Source organism: Meriones unguiculatus, chromosome 11 (assembly GCF_030254825.1).
Source record: "Meriones unguiculatus strain TT.TT164.6M chromosome 11, Bangor_MerUng_6.1, whole genome shotgun sequence".
Lineage (NCBI taxonomy): Eukaryota > Metazoa > Chordata > Mammalia > Rodentia > Muridae > Meriones > Meriones unguiculatus.
The window spans coordinates 110,921,585-110,941,167 of NC_083359.1; the positions used below are offsets into that span (position 1 = coordinate 110,921,585).

A 19,583-nucleotide genomic window follows, 5' to 3' on the forward strand; every position below is an offset into this window, starting at 1 on the left:
CACAGGTCACTTTCAGCTGCAACGTTCCACTCCTGTCCTCACGGGTTTGTGGCCACACAGTGATGGAACATATTTATTTCATCTTTGAGAGCTTCAAACCTTAGCACTTCCGACATCGTTCAAAATCCTGACGTCAGAGTCTGCTTTGCAACTCAAGGCAATTATCTTGAGTGTGAGCCCTCAAATAATGAAAACACAAGTCACACGTGCCTAACATACAGCGTCACAGAGTGCATTCCCATCCCACAGGAGAGAAGCGGAATGTTGGCAAGACCAGACCAGAGCAACACAAAACCCAGCACAGCAAATACCAAACAGCCGCAGGCCCTGCCAGCCAGACTTTGTCAGAACAGAACTTGAATGTCTCTGACACAGTCCCTGTTGTCATTCTCTCGCCCTCCCCCACCGGAACCCCATGTTCAGCTCAGTCATTGCTGTCTGCATTTTTCCTGGTAGACTGGCCTCCAGACCCGCTGGAGTCAAGCTCTGCAAACCACATTCCAGGTCTTCGCTAGCGCGTAACTCCAAATGCCTCTACGGCCTCCGACATGCCGATCCTAAGGCTCTAAGAAGCCATGAGCAGGCTGACCACAGCCGTGGCCCCACTCTTCAGCACCACCCTCTGACAAAAGGCAGCTAACAGACTTATTTTGGCTCATGGTTTGAGCATGCAGCCTGTGCCAGCAGAAAGCTCTGGGGCAGGAGGCAGGAAGCTGAAACGATGGGTGCTGGAGTTCCCTTGCTTTCTCCTTACTCCTTCTATTTTGCCCAGAACCTTGGCCCACGAGGCAGCATCAGCAATATTCAATGTGGATACACCCTCCTCTGGAGATGCTTCTGCACACACGCCCAGGGATCTATCTCCTAGGTAATTCCAAGTCCCCTCAGGTTGACGATGACCCGCCACTATTACTGTATTGCTGGACCTGAAGGGATGATTTTCTACTTCTGCAGCACCTATCTGTGGCCCCAGCCACATGGACCTGGGGCAGGAGGATTACTTGCCTGTAGGAATTCATAGCCACCCTGGGCAACATGACAAGATCCCTAAAAGAAAAGGGGGAGCAGGAGAGGGCTCTCTCTACATCTAATTCTAGGTGAGATAAAACTGCAACACTAAAATGTAAATACAAACCTTTTTACTTTCTTACCAAAGCTAGACTAAGCTAAATTTAAACATGGCAGCCCACTACTCATAATGAGACAAAGTCATTCTATTCTATCATCTCTTTTGCCATGTTGGTCATTGTTCTTTTGTAGCAATACATGAAGAATTCCAGCCAAGGTTTTCTGACGTTCTCTGGTGAGTGGCTGTTCCTGTGTCCCGAAAGTCTTTCCTTTGCTTGTTGTGAGAAGGATGGAGCCCAGTGCTTTCTGGGTCATAAAACACTCAGAAGAAGATGCTCACCGTTCCCACGTGACAGCCCCTTCCTGCCTGAGCCCTGTGCCGCCTGAGTGCCAACACGGAAGCTCATCCTCAGCTCTGAGATCTCAGAATGGGCTCTGAGGAAACTGACATCATCACAGAGAAGACAACACTACCACCATGCACGTCAAAGCCACAGCTGATTGGTCTCAGGCGGACTGCACTTTCTCTCAGCATTTGAGTCAGCCTGGCAACCCAGAGCTTGCTTCAGGAGCTTGCTGGAGCCAGTACAAACAAAAATGGCACAGTTTCCTGTACAAGCGGGAAAGTATTTCTCCCTTGGAAAGAGTCTTCAAGTGTAAGCTCTCTCTCTTGTAGGCCCATAAATCTACAGCAAAGCGTCAGCCCTCTCTGCTCCACCACTAGGCCACTGGCCACTACGTAATGACTCTGCAGCTTTCTCTACAACCAGAAGGTGCAATAGATCTGCCTCTAGCAAACAGTTGTTCCTTCACTGAAAAAAAAAAAAGTACAAGCCACTCAGCCCACCTTGCACCAGCTGCTTTTTCTTCCCCCTCAGAGCAAAACTCAAGAGCTTTAGCGTCATCAGTCACTGAGCCCAGGGCATCCGACCTTAAACACACCTGGTCTCTCGTGCTCAACCTCCCAAGCTTGGAGAGAGAGAGCTGGGAAGTCAGCACCAGCCCACTGGGCTCCAGACTCTGAAACAGGGGACTGCTTTGCTCTGAGCCACCAGTTATATCCGAGCTGGGAGGGGAAGCCGGGAAGAGGGTGGTGAAAGCAGCTCGCATAGAGACTGGGGTTCTGGCAAGAAGGGGGGGATGTCACTTGCTTCCCAACCTAGGCACATGTGTTATGTGCTCTGGCTCCCCTGAAAGGAGGTGGTAAACAACCAGGATTCACAGGACAGGAAACCTCCCTCTCCAAGCCCCGCTTGTTTCACACACTGACCTCAGGAACCAGCCATTCCAAAGGGCCTCTAAGCAGGGCCCAGCACCCCACATGCCTGGGCCCCCAAGGGCTGGCCATCTCTCAGTAAAGCCACAAGCTGACAAGGATTAGCTTGGAAAGTCTTTCAGGTAAACATTAGGGTTTTGTTTTTGGTTTGTTTCATCTAAACACACCCTGGAGGGAGGCAAGTGGCAGGCTCAGGGCCGGCAGGGGCAGGCTCCCAGTCTGACACACCTCCTCCTCCTCCACACTTCACTGATTCACTCCCATCATAACTGCATGCTGAAGGGTCATCCCACACAAGTTTCTCAACTTGAACATTAATAAATGATTGGGGATTGACCCTTGCCCTGAAGAAAGTTACTAGAGAAAATGAGCGCCAACTTGCGTCTCCCACAGGCATTGTGGGAACAGTTCCATAAGCGTACAAAGTAGGAAAACATCAAGTCCACACTCCGAACTCTGCTGGAGGTGCAATCCGCAGCGAGTGTGGGCTGGCAAGACCCTGAGTTTGTGCAGCGCGGGAGCGGGGCTGCTCTTCGGGACGTCTTCCCAGACAGCTTTTCCTGGTCTACCTGGAATCTCGTGTCCTCCTCATCTGTGTCTGCGTCATTATCCTTCCTGCTACTGCGTTCTGACCCTTGCTGCGCCAAGGGTTCACACACTATCTGTTTACAATCGAGAAGAAAACCAACGCGTTCCGCAGAACGTGGAGCAGAGTGAGGAGAGTCCGCCGTGCAGCCTCTGAGGAGGCTTCGGAGCAGGGCGAGTCAGGCTGGACGCTGCCGGGACACAGCCACACGCAGCCCGGCACAGAGGCTCTGCGCTCGTGATGGTGGGGAAGGGTCATGCGTCTCGGCCAGCTGAACCACCGCACATACAGAAGCCACAGCGACTGGAGTTTAACACGATTGCGGAATCAGCAACAGGAGCCGCAACACATTCACGGAAGCCAGCCCCTCCAGCTGACGGCTGGCTCCTTATTACAGCCTCGTCTGCAGCCATTCCCTCAGAAACCAGTGCCCCCTAAGTTTTGTCAGGCATTTCGATGATATTTTAAAACATTTTAAAGAGAATGTTGATCACTATGAAACGTTTAGGAAACAGAGCAAAGCTGGTGTTTTTAAGATTCACTTATTTTACATTATGAGCATTTTGCTTGCACGCCTGTAACCGTGTACATCACGTGAGTGCCTGGTGCCCACAGAGGCCAGAAGAGGACACTGGCTGCCCTGGAGGTGGAGTTGCAGATGGCTGGGAGCACTAGGTGGGTGCTGGGAACCAGGCCCAGGACCTCTGCGAGGGCAGCAAGCGCCCCGAACCCCGGAGCCATTTCCTACCCCACGACGTTGATTGTCAAAATCACATACATTTCGTCAGCACCATCAATGTTCCGGTTTGCTTGTTTCTATCTAATTTCTTTAACTTCATAGCTATTCACCACCAATGCACTAGGTTCTGAACTCCTGTCTATAAAACCAATTATGCATTACGTCATGTCTCCATGACTGCAAAATAAGTGACTGATTCAGTTTTAAAGGATTAAACTCAACAGGAGAGAATTGGTAGAATGGACCACTGAGTGTCCGACATGAACCAATAAAGCTCTCTTCTCACGTTCTGTTTTTCTTCCCAGAGGTCTAGGAGATGGAAGTGAGGCCTCAGTAAGTGCCGTGGCTCACTTTGGAAGTCACCTTGGCACCCTTGAGAGGATTCATCTGACTGGCCGTGAGTGCGCCTACAGAGCATTTTCTTGAGTGTTGACTGCTATGGGAGAGTTTAGTCTATACAGACAGCACCACTCCCTGACAGCTCAGCCTGGGCTGTATAAGAAAGCTAGTGAGCAAGCCAGAAGACACCAGCCAGTGAGCTGTGACCCTCTTGCCCTCTGCTTCAGTTCCAGCCTCAGGGTTTGCCTCGACTCCCTTTGACGGTGGCTCTGCAAACTTAAACCTTTTCCTCACCTCAGTGTTTTATCAGAGCGACGCAAAGCAAAGTAGGACGGTTTGGTTACCTTTCACTCCTGACAGAAACAGATCTGAGTGATTATTCACAAGATTGGGTGAAAACGCACGCGCACATGCGTGCGCACACACACACACACACACACACACACACACACGGTGTTAACAGTGTTTTCCTGGCAAGTAATTAAATCGCGGTCCTTTTCGAAGGTTCTCCCTTTGCACTCTTCTGCAATGGACTTGCTGTCTGGTCGGAGCTGAGAACGGTGGCCCTGGCTTACCTGATTAGGAAGTTGTGTAGTCCAACGTCGAAATACCTGTTTAAAGAGACAAACACGCCTGTGAATCCACTACCCACAGCAATGGTGGACTCGAGCATTTACATTCCAAGCACTGTGAAGATGGAGCCATCCTTGGGTCCTGAGGTGTGGGGGGCTGCCACAGTGGCGGCGATGGCAGCTCAGGCCACACACGACTCCATCACCCTATCTAGAAGCTCTGGGGACCGAGCCCACGAAGTTTTCCTAAGCCAAGGGGTCCCAGGGCAACACCGCAGAGTCTGGGAGCACAGGTGCTGAGCTCTTCTGCCCATAAAGCTGCAGCTGGGTGCCAGGCACTCTCTGCGTGGCATAGGAAGGTCCTTTGACCACCAGCCCCCCCAGCGTTTATCCACCCAGAACTGCATGAAATGGGTTTGAAAGCCCAGAGCTACACAGCCCAAGGGAGGAGGGCGGGTTAGCACCACCTTTGGAGCCCCATGCTGTGGGCCCTGCCAATCTCCACCTGGAAGTGCCCTGTCCACAGCTGTCTGCCTGAGAGAGCCTGGACAAGGGCGCTGTCCCGTGCCTCACCCAGGCCCTCTGTGAGCCCCAGACAAAGCTGCCCCACATGGCTCAGCTGCCGAGCCCCTTCCCTGCCTCCTCTCTGTAACCGGTACCCCGGGCCAGCCAGGGCCCTGCTCTTCCTGGGGTCCAAGGTGAAACGCTGGGATGTCCGCACATGGTGGAGAATCTCTGCTCGTCTCATGCCACAGGCGATCAGACTGGCCTCCTGGACAGTCAGCCCGAGGACAGAGCGATCGCTATGCCTCCAGCAATGGGCACAGGACTATGACCACAGCAAGGACTCTGACCGCCTAGGCCTATTTCTTGATCCTGCACTGACTCTAGCCACCCAAGACAGGCACCTTGGGGCACAACTAGTGACACAACTAGTGGCACTACAGCAGGATTTCTAAGGGTCACCTTCTACAGCTTCATCTTCACAGACTGTGGACTCAGGCGAGGTAAGGAAAGAGAACCCAAAGCCAAAACACGGACAGCACCAGTCACATAGCAGTCCCCAGAACAATCACAAACTTCAGGAAGACTGAGATTCAAGAAATACAAACTGCCCCAAGACGCGCACACGAGACCAGGAAAGCTTTGTCACGGCCCAGCACGTTTCGGCGGTTCTGTGTGTGTAACCGAATCCCGTGGTTCCCGAGAATGAACTCTGCAAATGACAAGGCCAATTCCTGTCACAAAACCAAAGCGTGGAAGTGTCTGTAGGGGAGAGCTGCCCACAGAGGTCTGGCGCCTTTGATTTGTTTGACACCAGATCCTCCCTACGATTATACTGAAGGCAACTCTCATGTAGGCAAATTTCTACAGCTCGGGGGCTGGAGGAGTGGCTCAGCAGCCATGGCGCTGTCCTGCAGAGAACCAGGTTCAAATCCCAGAACCCATGTTGGCTCACGATAATCTGTAACTCCAGCTCCAGGGATCTGACGCTCTCTTCTGGCCTCCATGGGACCTCGGGCTGTGATACCAAGACATGCATTCAGGGGAAACACTCCTCATACACATATAAACTTTAAATGCTTTTTAAAACTTAAATAGCCACACCACAAATAATGAGAGTAAACGAACAATTCTGGAGAAAGAAATGCCTGCAGAGAAAACCTCCAGGTTTACGACCTGAGGCATGTACAGCAGGCCTCTCTCAAGCTCCAAGGTTCCACAAGCTTCCACACAGCACGGCCACCCGTGAGCCTGGGGTGGGGTGGTTCACAGTTGAGCCACAGCTGAACATGTAGACTACGGCAGGCGCTGTGCCGTGTTCACTGCTCGGCGGTGCGCGCCACTGCTGCCGAGACAGTGCGTGACTGCGGGAACAAGAGTGCAGAGAGCTAAGTAACCACGCTGGGGGCCGGGAGGAGCCACGGCTGGAGTCAGGCTGAGCCTGGAGCACGTGATGCTCAGGCTCCCTCACCCCCCCTCCTCACCCCTGCCGACCCTGACTTCTCCTTGGCCCAGGGTAGCCGGCCTGCCCCAGCATCCCTCTGAGCACACGGTGCCCCAGCAGTCCCCAGAGGCCCAGACTCCCTTTGTTGCTAACTGGAACAGCTGCTCCCCACCCCACCTGGCTTCTCTCCGCAGCTGCCCTGCTCCAGGCATCTCCTCTAGGCAGCCGTTCTGCAGGTGCCAGAAGACCCTGGGGCCTGTGTCTGGAGGGCTCTAACTGCAGCTCCCAGGGCGAGGGTAGAAAGACCCCATTCACGGGGGAATTGCAGGAATTAAGAGATCTAATGCAGAAATGTGGCTCAGCGTGGCACCTGGTGCACGGAAGTCCTCAGCGTCATGGGCGCTGTTTCCAGAGAACCCCCTGAGGAGCACGCTCCGCACAAAGGCTGAGATACCTCACGGTGCCCCAGGGCCCAGGCAGGGCAGCAGGCAAGCTGAGGACGGCGGAGGGAGGGTGCTCCCCCCGGTGCTCCCAGGTTGATGCCTATGATGGGAAGTTAGAGATATCCCAAAATGAAGGTTGGGCTTCCCCCAAGGATGACCCCAATCAGCAGGAAGTAGCCAAAAGAGAACTACAAATCCTCTTCCCACTAACCTTTCTCTCCTCCCCAGTGTTGGGGGGTTGAAGGGACAAGGGGTGGGAAAGGGAGAAAGAGATATGAGAAACTGCAATAAAATAAAATTTCAAAAATACACACCTACAGGTAAGGGAGCCAGTTCCTGGACAGTAGAATCAGGGTGAGCTCAGCAGTGAACAAGAGGATGGACACAGGAAATACCTGCCCTGACTAGTCCTGTGGGCCGCTCACACACTGCCTCTCTCTACTGAAGTGCTTCTTTGTGCTGATGCTCATTCATTCATTCATTCATTCATTCATTCAATGCTGTATTCATGCCTTCTATGTGGCATAACAAAATCCCCAACTCTCATGTTCTGGCTATAAGAGGTAGATAAGTGTGTCAATAAAAATCTACTGAGGACAAAACACAAACAAGGCATCAGTAAGGGGTGGCCCTACCGCTGTGGCATTTCTGAGGAGGGAACGGTTTCCACCTGCTCAGAAGGACAGACATGCAGGGACCCGAATGCATGGCTGCTGAGCTTCCCATGGGCGCCTTTAAACAGCAGCTCTCCTCCTAATCCCCACAGCCACGGCTCTGTCTCCACAGAGATGACACTCTCTGTAGTACCCCACAGAAGAGGGCAAATCAGAGAGGTCCCTTGGTGCCCTGTGCTCAGAAGGGGTAGTCCAAGATCTTTACCCACCCGCCCCAAGCGTTCACGGCCGGGCACTGCCTTCAAGTACTTCAGCCTGACTGTGTAAAAACTAAACATTCAGAATCAGGTACGCCATGAAACAGAACAAGCTCCGAGAGGAAGAATGTGTCTTCACGCCAAGGCGAATATTCTAGAAAGCTGCAAAGTCCTAATACGGCACCAAGCTTCTGCTCACCTGATGAGCTCAAGCACAGGCTACAAAGGGTTACCAGGGGGCTTGGCGTGACCTTACAGTCCTGCTGAGCACTGTGTTTAGGCAGGAGGATCCTGAGTTCCAGCACAGATTGGGCTACACAGAGAGTTCAAGCCCAGACTGAGCCACATAGTAAGCCTGTCATGAAGCAGGAGCTGGCAGACTGCTTAGCAGGCACGCTGCTCACCACAAATCTGCCGCCATGGGTTCAAGCCCTGGGCCACGTGGTGGAGGGAAGAGGAGAACCGGTTCCTGTAAACAGCTCTGCCTCCTCACTGTGCTCATATCTTCAATAAACAAACTTTAAAATATAAGACAAGATAAAAAAAAATGCCAAAGGCAAGTGTGGTGGTCACTCCACGGCCGGGCATGTGTGTGGCACGGGCTCCGTGGTTTGGGGTACTCGTGGGAAGCATCTTCAGCTGTGAGCACCCACTGCTGCAGCAGCAGGACGCGGCTGGTCACTGTGCGCAGATGAGCTGCAGTGACAGCTCCTGAGCCGGGTGGCTTTCACTCACCGCTGTGACCGCAGAGCTTCACCGAGCTTCCCCCTAACAAGGCCTCTGCATCGGACAGCAAATGCACTCAGCGCACACAGGTGTGTCTCCCGCCCTGCTTAGACCCCCTGCCTGACACAGGAGGATTCTGCCAGGCTGCCTGCCTGGAGGAGGCCTCATTCTGGGTCCTCAGGTTGACCTCAGGGAGCCAGGTAGAAACACGGATGAACCGGGGCTAGGCATTGCCATGCCACACAGCTGGGGTGGTGTGAACTGGAACACACAGGCAGTACTTAACACAGGGTACCAGGCCCGTGGCCTCTGCCCTCAGTTTACAATCTTTACATCCTCTTCATTTCCTCACCATCTATTCCATCATCGGGCTGCCAAGGTTTGGCATTCATAGTCCTGCAAATGTGAGGACTGACGAGAAGGTGGGAGTCAAAATCGGACAAGTTGCTAAGATCCGAGTGCGTTTACCTACTCTTGGTGCACTCTGCAATGCTGTTTCCGGGATGGAACGGCTTTGTCCCGGCCTCTCTGATGAAGGCAGGCTTCAGTTGGCATCAGATGCTGACTGGATCTGGTCATACCGCCCTGGCATGAAAACCCAGTTCAGTTCTCTGGAATCCACATATGAAAGCCAGGCACAGGGGCTGGAGAGGTGGCTCAGTGGTTAAGAACACCGACTATTCTCCCAGAGGACCCAGGTTTGATTCCCAGCATGCACATGGCTTGAGGCAACTCTCTGTAAGTCCAGGTCAAAGGTGTCCAGTGCCCTCCTCTGGCCTGTACAGGAACGACGACACTCATCTCCCACAGCCTCATGTGCAGACAAAATACTCCCGTGAATGGAAGAAAGAAAGACGAGGGCAGGGGCAGAGAGGCAGAGAGAAAGAGGGGGAGGATGAAGGTCAGATGGAGAGGGGAGAAAATAGAAGTCACACAGCAGCACACACCTGTTACACCGACCCTAGAGAGGCAAAGAAAGGTCCATTTCCGGTGGTTGCTGGCCAGGCAGCCTTGACGAACCAGTAAGTTCAAGATATAATAAAAGATTTTGTCTCAAAAGCTAAGGCTGGAGAGACGGCACAGTGATTTAAAGCACTAGCTGCTCTTCCAGAGAACACGGGTTCCATTCCTAGCACGGACATGGTGGCGCACTGTAGGCCAGCTTGGGCCCGGGTCTGGGGCAGATGGCTCTGATGGTGGGCACTGAGGGCTTAGAGTGGCAACTGAGAGCAAGCCCAGCCTGGGGTCCTCGGAGGTCCCAGCAGCGCCGAGGACAGCGCCCCCTCTAGGCCTCGCTGTGCCAGGCAGTGGGCGACCGGCCTTGGCTGGTATCATACCCCCACCCCCATCCCCCGAGGAGCATGGCTGCCGACCATCCCGGCTGGTCCTCGGCACTCATGGAGGACAGAAATGACTCCATGCTGAGCCCTGTGAACTGAGACTTCCGGCGAGGTTTCCTTGGGACTTGAAAGGTAATTTGTTCTCTTTCAGTCACTTTCTCTACAAAAAAAAAAAAGATTACCGGGGAAGACAGATTGGTTTTTCACAGCAGGGGATATCAAATTATATTAACAATCATGTTGCAATTATCCTCCAAGATTCACTGAAGTAGGGCATACCTTTCTGAATGTAATAATCCCTATTCAAAACCTATAAAGGTTTAATGAGACCATTTATCCACTGGTGACAATTCCTGTCGGCTCACTCATTACCGAGGTTACACACCCAAGCCACATGGTCACAGCCCCGTGAGGCCTTCTCTACAACGCGCTGGGATCCTCTCACACTCCGGCTGGCTGTGGACACGGTGTGAAGCGAGAGCGGCCAACAGCACTCAGGCCGGCGCCCACACCAGTGTTCACACCGGCGCTCGGGCCTTCTGAGCCGCCTCTGAGCCGCCTCTGCACTGCCTGGGTGTGAGGTATCACAGAATGTCAGTGTACAGCCGAGTGTCACATATATTTGGTACGCAGGAAGAGACGCACCGCGGTCCGCTCACAAACACCGTTTAAGCGGCAGCGCCCTCTCCCCCGCATGACCTGCCGGGTCTTGCCTGGCTCGGGAAGCAGGGCCCCCAAGTCCTCGGGGCACACTCCAGCCTCCCCGCACGGCCTCCTCCCGGCCTCCGGGGCCTCCGCCGTCCCGTGCTTGTGCACCGCTTCTCGGGTGTCTGGGAGCCGCCACATACCTCGTACATGGCAAGCGAACGTCGTCTCCCCCTTGGGTTCCCTTCCCTGCGGCCTCCCCCATCCCGGGGACAGAGACCCACAGAACTGGCGTGATGCACAGGATATAGCGCCCCTCCCAACACAGGTCTGTGTGGACGGAACCCGAGTCCTGCTGCAGAATACAGTATTTAATGGTGTGTAAAAAAGCACTGTTCTCCTCTTCATTCAAGGACACGTGTGTGTGTATGTGTGTGTGTGTATGTACGTGTGCATGGCTTCTCAGAGGGACACAGCTACATAATGACACTCTTAAACACACATTCGCTGCTTTCAGCTTATTACACAGACGTTTACTCCTGCACTCCTTGCTATTTTTGTCTTCTGGTATTAAAAAAAATGAAAGCCACACTTGTTTCAACTTCATATTTTAAGTGTTTTTCTAAATTAAAAGTAAAAAAAAAATCTGTGCCGGAACACTTCTGAGTAGCAGAAATTCTTCCTGGTCTTTTCCTATAACTGAGTGTACACCTGACACAGTTAGGTGTGGCACCGGGTTCGCTGGCCCTGACCTCAATGTCAAGCTCCTGTGCAATGCCACCAGCAGGCCAGAGGGTTCCTATTTGCTGTCCTGGAGCCTGTTATCATGAGTCACAGCCCTGTGATGGGGTGTCCATGAGCACACACAGGGACTTTAAGCAGGAAGGTTCCCACGGGATGGAGTTGGCCAGAGAGCCATGTCTGTGAACACGGTGACTTGTGAGTGGGCTATGTGTGTCAGCGTTCTGGTCTGCACAGCCATGCCCAAGGGAATTCTCCAGGAGCCGAGCCTAGGGCAGGTGACTGCAAACAGAGGTGTGCAAGGCCAACAGCAGGCCCGTCCTCACACACAGCTCTGTGCTGTGTCCTCACACACACAGCTCTGTGCTCACTGCGTCCTCACACACAGCTCTGTGCTCACTGCCTCCTCACACACACAGCTCTGTGCTCACTGTGTCCTCACACACAGCTCTGTGCTCACTGCCTCCTCACACACACAGCTCTGTGCTCACTGCCTCCTCACACACACAGCTCTGTGCTCACTGCCTCCTCACACACAGCTCTGTGCTCACTGCCTCCTCATACACACAGCTCTGTGCTCACTATCTCCTCACACACAGCTCTGTGCTCACTGCCTCCTCACACACACAGCTCTGTGCTCACTGTCTCCTCACACACACAGCTCTGTGCTCACTGTCTCCTCACACACACAGCTCTGTGCTCACTGTCTCCTCACACACACAGCTCTGTGCTCACTGCGTCCTCACACACACAGCTCTGTGCTCACTGCGTCCTCACACACACAGCTCTGTGCTCACTGCGTCCTCACACACACAGCTCTGTGCTCACTGCGTCCTCACACACACAGCTCTGTGCTCACTGTGTCCTCACACACAGCTCTGTGCTCACTGTCTCCTCACACACACAGCTCTGTGCTCACTGCATCCTCACACACACAGCTCCGTGCTCACTGTGTCCTCACACACACAGCTCTGTGCTCACTGCCTCCTCACACACAGCTCTGTGCTCACTGCCTCCTCACACACACAGCTCTGTGCTCACTGTCTCCTCACACCACAGCTCTGTGCTCACTGTCTCTCACACACACAGCTCTGTGCTCACTGTGTCCTCACACACAGCTCTGTGCTGTCTCCTCACACACACAGCTCTGTGCTCACTGTCTCCTCACACACACAGCTCTGTGCTCACTGTCTCCTCACACACACAGCTCTGTGCTCACTGTGTCCTCACACACAGCTCTGTGCTCACTGTCTCCTCACACACAGTTCTGTGCTCACTGCGTCCTCACACACACAGCTCTGTGCTCACGGTCTCCTCACACACAGCTCTGTGCTGTCTCCTCACACACACAGCTCTGTGCTCACTGCATCCTCACACACACAGCTCTGTGCTCACTGCGTCCTCACACACACAGCTCTGTGCTCACTGTCTCCTCACACACACAGCTCTGTGCTCACTGTGTCCTCACACTCAGCTCCCTGCTGTTTCTGGCAGGTTGGCTGCTGAAGGCTGAAGTTCCCAGGATGCTCAGAGGTAGCTTGTCCTTCTTTGGAGCTCGTGGTAGCCTGAGTTCACCCTGATTTAACAAGTCTCTCTCACACCCTTCTTCCCAGCCAGTGGCGCTCAGGACCTGGAGATGCAGTCATCCTGGCGGAGACAGGGTATGCAAGGACACGCCTGCTTCCCCCCTTTGAGGCATCTCCAAGCAGCAGGAGTGAAGTAGAATGTCATGGGAGCTGCACCTTGCAGGAAGGCTAGAGCTGAGCTAATTGTGATCAGTGACAGATGGGGCCACATCTTGATGAAACTACTGACTTGTGCAAACCTTCACCCTCCGTCCACCCTGTCAAGACTCCAGGTTAGACATGCGGGGCAGGGGCTTCAGTGAACCTCTTTATTTGTTCCTTTTCCTCTTATGGCCACATTGAATGAACCTCCTTTCTCTGCTTTTCCCCGCTGCCTGTCTCTCCAGCTGCCCATTGCGGACTGGTGGCTGAGCCCACTTTGTCAGGGCTGCAGGGTCTAGTAGCACAAGCAACACTATGAACCAGGTCCCTGGGACAAGCCCACTCAGTTGACCTCATGGTGACCACAGCCTTCACAAGGGACTGGCATAGGGCCCCCTGGGTTTGTGACGTGGTGAGCACAGCCTCCTGTGGCCTTCCGGTTACAGACCCACACCGAAGAGGTTTGTGAAGCTCTCCTGCGTTCACAGATAGTCACACAGGAGCCTGATCATCACCACGCTTCGCAAGCTGCAAACAGGCAGCACTCAGTGCCAGCTGCCAGAGAAGGAAACGGGCACTGTATGGCCAAGGAAAACTGACAAGCCTCGGAGGGGCCATTATCAACACCAGCCAAGGAGGAGAGAACAAGAGCCTAAAATGGGATGTGAGGTTCCTCATGAGGGCATTTATCCGTATCTATTCAACCAGTATGTATTCAGTCTACAGAACGTGGATGAAACATCTTAGAGTGAAGCTGTATCTTGCTGTGAATAATTAAAACAAAACAAAACACCCTCCTGGAAGGAATCGTGTCTGACTGACTGATGGACCGGCTGGAATTCCACTGAGTGGAGACACTGGAATTTTGTAGGTTCAGACGCTCGTTACTTTTTCTTGAGTTAGTTTTAGCTTCTGGAAAAGTCATTCCTTGCCATCCCTGTGTCTGAACTAATGCCTCATGATAATAAATTAAAAAAAACTCTTAGAAGCTGTTGACTTAGAACATCTCATGATAATAAAAACCTCGTAGGCACTTAGCAGAACACTAGCTCACACCCATCCAAGAGCTAAGAAGGTCAGCAGCAGCATCTTGGGCCTACAGAATAGCTCTCCTGATCTCACTGTACCCACCTTTCTGGCATAACCACGAATGCACTTTAAATTTGCATTGATTTATGACTTTGTCCTATAAAACTATAAAAGCTTCATGAAACTGCTTTTGTGTTGGAACATGGAATTTGGGGTAACCCAAATCTGTGTTCCGGGGCCATGGTCATTCAAAATTTCTCCAGAATAAACTTATTCCCTTTAGGATGAGAGCTGGAGTTTAACTGTCAGGGTCCCAGAATGGCTCTTCCTGACCCCTGGGGAGCTCAGCTTCACTCTGATATTTGTCTGACCCCTGGGGAGCCCAGCTTCACTCTGATATTTGTCTGATTTTTTTATCTTCTACTTCCTCCTTCTCATCAGATCCAATCCCAGGAGCTGCCCACACAGCTCTTCAGGGCCAGCAGGAAGCTTCGCCAACAACAAAAGCTTTGCAGAGCCTCACATCTTAGAACTAAAACTCACAGCATTTAAATAACACTTACCAGAAACCAGCAACATAATGGCAGCTAGTCAACCATCAACCAAGAGAAGAAATTTTGCTGGCTGGGTTTTGTTGAGAACCAGTCAGCCACAGAAAATTCCTGTCATTCAGCTTTTTACTACGGAGGCTTCAATTTTTTTTTTCCTTAAGCCAAATTTTTAGGAAATCCCTCCAGGTTTCCGTATTGGCCTGGTTGCCAAGTCTCTGAATGGTTTACCTGAGCTCATTTCATTCATTTATTCATTTAATAAACAACCATTGACCCCGCCTCCAGGCATGAGGCATTGATTTGGCTCTTGTAACATATCAGCAAATAAAATAGACAAGCATCTGAGTCCAATTCCAACAAAGGAAGACAGACAAGAAATACAAATGTAACTTGCTTAAATTCCACAGCCCCTCTGTGGAGACCTACTTTAGTTCTTAGCAAACTATGACTCCTCTGTTAACACCTGCAGTAGCGTTAACATATCAGAAGCCATTTTGCCTCCAAGTATGTCTCTATGATTTCACTTCTAAAGCTTTGTATACTTTGTTACCTGGACACTCTAGGAAGTTCCCCAACCGCAGAACCAACAAATAAAAAGTTAGAAATGCTTTGTCTAGTCAGCCAAGAGGATACAATGTTGCTCCCTACGCCTGGATACTTGGTTACATTTTTGTTCCAGGGTTCGTACTTAACCTACACCTGGTTACAGTTTTGTTCCCTGGTTGCTACCTAGTTGCAGTTTGTTTCCTACAACTGGTTACACTTTTGTTACCCGTTTGTTACCTGATTATGTGTATTTTTGTTTGTTTGTATAAAAAAAATCTGCCTTAGGCGCAGACCAAGGTCATAGTTTGGCTCTGGAATCCAGATGATAGCCCTGGCCGGTCATTTCCTGTTCAGCGTTCAATAAACTGTGGAGCTGAGTCTGGTGTCTGAGTGGTCAGTGAGCTGCTATTCCTGAACCTGTAACACAAACAGGGAGGGAGCTAGAGCAGGAGGTCCTAAGGGGAGGCAGGGCTACTAAATGCAAGTGAGAATTGCTGGAAAGACACTGTCTCCAAACACCAATGACTGAGAAAAACGTCAGCGACTACAGACAGTTTGGGATGTTGCTGAACCAAATGTTCTAATTAATTGGGGGGGGGAACTATCTTTAGCTCCCCCTCCCCCGCAAAAGCCATTCTTTGCCCACCTCTCTGTCAGGCCTACCATCCTGAAAAACTATTTTATTCTCCACCAACGGAAATGGCTCAGAATGCTCTCAGGTAACCCGGGGGCTGATGTGTCTGTATACACCTGTATACCTTTGGTGTCAGTCCTCTATTTTACAGCTGCCTTCATCTATGACTCTTCTTCGTTCTGCTATAGCAAAACTTCATGAAACTGCTTCCCCGTGGGAATGTGGAACCTGAGGTGACCTAGCTCTGTCTTCCTGGGCCTTGATCCCTAATTTTGGCCCCAGAATAAAGTATCTCTTGCTCCCTTTGAGCTGAAACCTGTGGTTTTTGCATCGACAACAATGATAATATCAGGAGACGAGGCAAGGACAGGAGAGATAACTGTGCTCAGCAAAGCCTTGGCTCAGTATCTGAGTAGAGACATGGAGAAGATGGATGGACCTGTGTGGCAGGCAGTGGAAAGAGAAACACCAGCCAGCAGGGGCCACATGACCATCACAGGGGTCCCTTGAACTAGAACTTCCCAAAGGTAAAGGAGGGAAGCTAACACACTTCCAGCCTTCTGGTTCTTTAGCTGGTCAATCTGAAGAGACACCAAACACGTGAACAGAATAGACAATGAACTGCATATGTACATATGGGTCTCGGTGTAAGGGAAGGCCAGGACATGCATGATGAATGCAGGAGACCAGTGGGGCTGACGGGAGCCTCGGGGGGGCTGAACTTCACAGCTCTCTGGCTCAGATGGCCTTACTGATAACGCGTTCCTTTGTAAATCAGAACTTCTTGTGCAAAAGGGAAATTTTTACATCTTATTTTAACCAGTCAAAAAGAAATAAGACTATTTCCTGGGTTGGTCGGGACTCAATTCCTTTCAGATCAAAATAACCAATATCCCAATGTGGCACCATTTGGCACGGATGAGCTCTGAACGCTTTCTCCGGTGTCTTGCACTCGGGTCCCTCCCCATCTCTCCACCCCTCTCAGCGTGATGCCGCAAACATATCTGGAAAAACTCTGCTTGGTTATTTCGCACTCGTTTTCCTTACCGTGATCCAGCATGGTCTTTCCACGCCACCCCCTCCTGCTCTGGCAGTCCTGGTGGGGTGGCACTTACTCTGGCCCTGCTCTGAGAGGGCTGGCTTGCTACTCTGCTTCCCTTGCTGGTGGCCCTCTTCTGCTGAGCAGGAGGCTGTGCTCAGCGGGGCCCTGGACAGCAGAGCTGTAAACGGCGCTCTCCTCTGACACCCCTTGTCACCGAGGTCCCCACCTCGGTGGTCCACAGGTACACTCAGCAGTCCCGTCCCCATCCATCCTCTCCTGCTCTCTGTCCCTCTGCACCAAGACCTGGACGTGAAAGGAGCAGCAGCTGAAAAGTCACATGACAGGCATGAAGACCCGGAGGTGAAAGCCATTTTAAATACCGATGGGACTCTGAGGTAGGAGAGCTGGGGACCTAATTAGCCCTGCTCTCCACATCCTTCAGAGGCAGGCCGCTGCTTCCTTGTCGAAGAGAACAGACAGCAGCTTTCAAAGCTGAGGAATAATCAGTAAGTCAAGGTCTGCTTCAGCCCAACAGGCTGGGCGAGATTCAGGAGCTGGGGGTAGGGTGGGCACCAGCAGGCCAGTTGCCAAGAAAAGGGCCGAGAGGCCTGATCTTAGCCTGCAGTGGCGTGTTTCTGCTCCTAGAGTGTGCGCTCCCTCTCTTCCCCTCCCCTCCCCTCCCCTCCCCTCTCCTCTCTCTCTCTCTCTCTCTCTCTCTCACACACACACACACACACACAGTCCATATGTGTGCCTGTGTCCACTCTCATGAACACTTGCTTGGTCAGCCCTGCCTGGCAGGCAAGGCCCCAGAACTACCGCTATCTGGGAACTGAGAGGGCACCCCTCTTTAATAACAACTCTAATTATTAATTATGCGAACAGCACTTTCAGTTTCTCCAGAACAATCCTTCAAGCTGAGTGGAGGAAAGAGAAGCTGCCTGGAGGGTCTCCATCAAGAGCGAGCGGTAGCCTAATGCACGCGTGGGAAGAATTCAAAGCATCCCATTAACAGTGGATCTGCACACGTGTCTCCTTTACCGTGAGAACAGCAGCTGCATGCCACTACATTACAGAAAATGTATTCATTAAAACAGGATTATACTTCAATCATTAGGAACAATTTAGAGGGCTAAAAAAATACTAACAAGAAAAAAATCACACAAAAACTGGCTATTTGATGGGGCACCGGAACAGAATCCTAGCATTGCCAGGTGAATTCATGACACATCTCACTTCTGTGACAAAACACACAATAAAAGCGACTTCAGGACAAGAGGATCGTTTTGGGTCCACATTTTGAGAGAACGATCCATGCCAGGAAGTCTGGTGGCAGGAACAGGTGCCTGGCAAATGGCTTCTACAGCCAGGGCACGGAGAACAGCGATGCCTGGCTTGCTCTCTCTCATTCATGCAGGACCCAGCCCACAGCATCCTACACTTAAGGGCGGTGCGTCTTTCTGCCTGACTCAACCGAATCTAGACCCTGTCTCACGGCACGCCCGCAGATGTGTCTCCTAGCTGCATCTGGAGCCCGCTGGCCATTAGCAGTAACTTCACAGTCCATCAGGACGAATGTGAGAGAGCACTAATTCAATGCTGGAAATCCCTACTTCCGTTTCACCTTCACAGCCTGTTAAAGCTGAAGGAAATGTTAAGGGTGTTAATTCCACCCCCTTTTTCAGCATTTGGGGGAAGCTGAGACCCCCTGTGCTGACTTATCAAATGCACTGAGAACACAAGGGCACAGACAGCATGCAGCCCAAGAGCCTGTGACCCCAGTGGCCACAGAGCCGGGCTGCTGCTGGTCAGCCAGCTCTGCTGGGGCCCTGCAGAAACATGGCTGGACCAAACCGACCAGAACGGAGACCAAGTGTACCAGCCTGAGCTCAGAGGGGAGGCCTTGCTGCAGTGGCCAGGTTTCAGGCTTCGGGGCTGTGTCCTAGAGAAGTTCCGACGGCAAATGCCAGGTGCTCGGGCCTGTTCTCATCCTTACACAGTCCCAGCCCGCTTATGTCTCCTTCCTTCTTTCTCCGTGTGCATCCATAGTTACCTGTTCTGTTCTTGCTGTTCTAGCCTGCTGCTCACCCTGAGCAAGATACTCAGACTCAACCTGGGCTCAATGAGGAGCAAAGATCCTTAGCCCACGTCCTATCTTGTTTCTGCTCTGCACAGACATCTCAGGACCCAAACTGTGGAACCAGAAGATAAAGCAGGGTAATTTGTAGCTCGAGCTTTTTGTTTGTTTGTTTTTGGTTGGGTTTTTTTTTTTCCTCCTGAGACAGGGTTTCTCTGTGTAGCCTTGGCTGTCCTGGACTCACTTTGTAGACCAGGCTGGCCTCGAACGAACTCAGAGAGATCCGCCTGCCTCTGCCTCCTGAGTGCTGGGATTACAGATGTGCACCACCACATCCAGCTAGCTCAAGGTTTGTGAATAGGAGAAATCTTATGCAAGTAACATTTGCTCACGTCCAAAGACACAGAAGCCAGCATCTGCGATCCCTAACCAGGAGGGGACAATTTGAGTACTAAAACTTCAGTGGAGTAATGACTTGTAAAGCACTAGCAGACAGGAGGGGGACATCCAGACAGAGAATGGGTGTGGAAGCCTTGTTCACCACAGAACCCCAAGTGCCCACTGGCAACGGCTAAAACTGGTTGTCAACATTTCAGCTGAATAAAAACCAACTCAAGCAAGTTACTACCACTGAAGACAAATCTAGGTGGAATTTTAACAAAGGCCAGGAATCTGTGTGGTCT

General features: G+C 51.9%; 1 protein-coding gene across 4 annotated transcripts in view; it reads right to left on the reverse strand.

The window, feature by feature from the left end:
- Hhat (hedgehog acyltransferase) overlaps nucleotides 1-19,583 on the reverse strand; it is a 204,030-nt gene that overhangs the window by 102,826 nt on the left and 81,621 nt on the right. For 3 of the 4 annotated variants that reach the window (XM_060364950.1, XM_060364947.1, XM_060364949.1), the window contains one exon: nucleotides 4,584-4,619. The exons of the other annotated variant lie outside the window; for it this stretch is intronic. In XM_060364950.1, coding sequence (XP_060220933.1) covers nucleotides 4,584-4,619 — 36 coding nt within the window. The remainder of the gene's footprint in view (nucleotides 1-4,583; nucleotides 4,620-19,583) is intronic. 4 annotated transcript variants of the gene reach the window in all.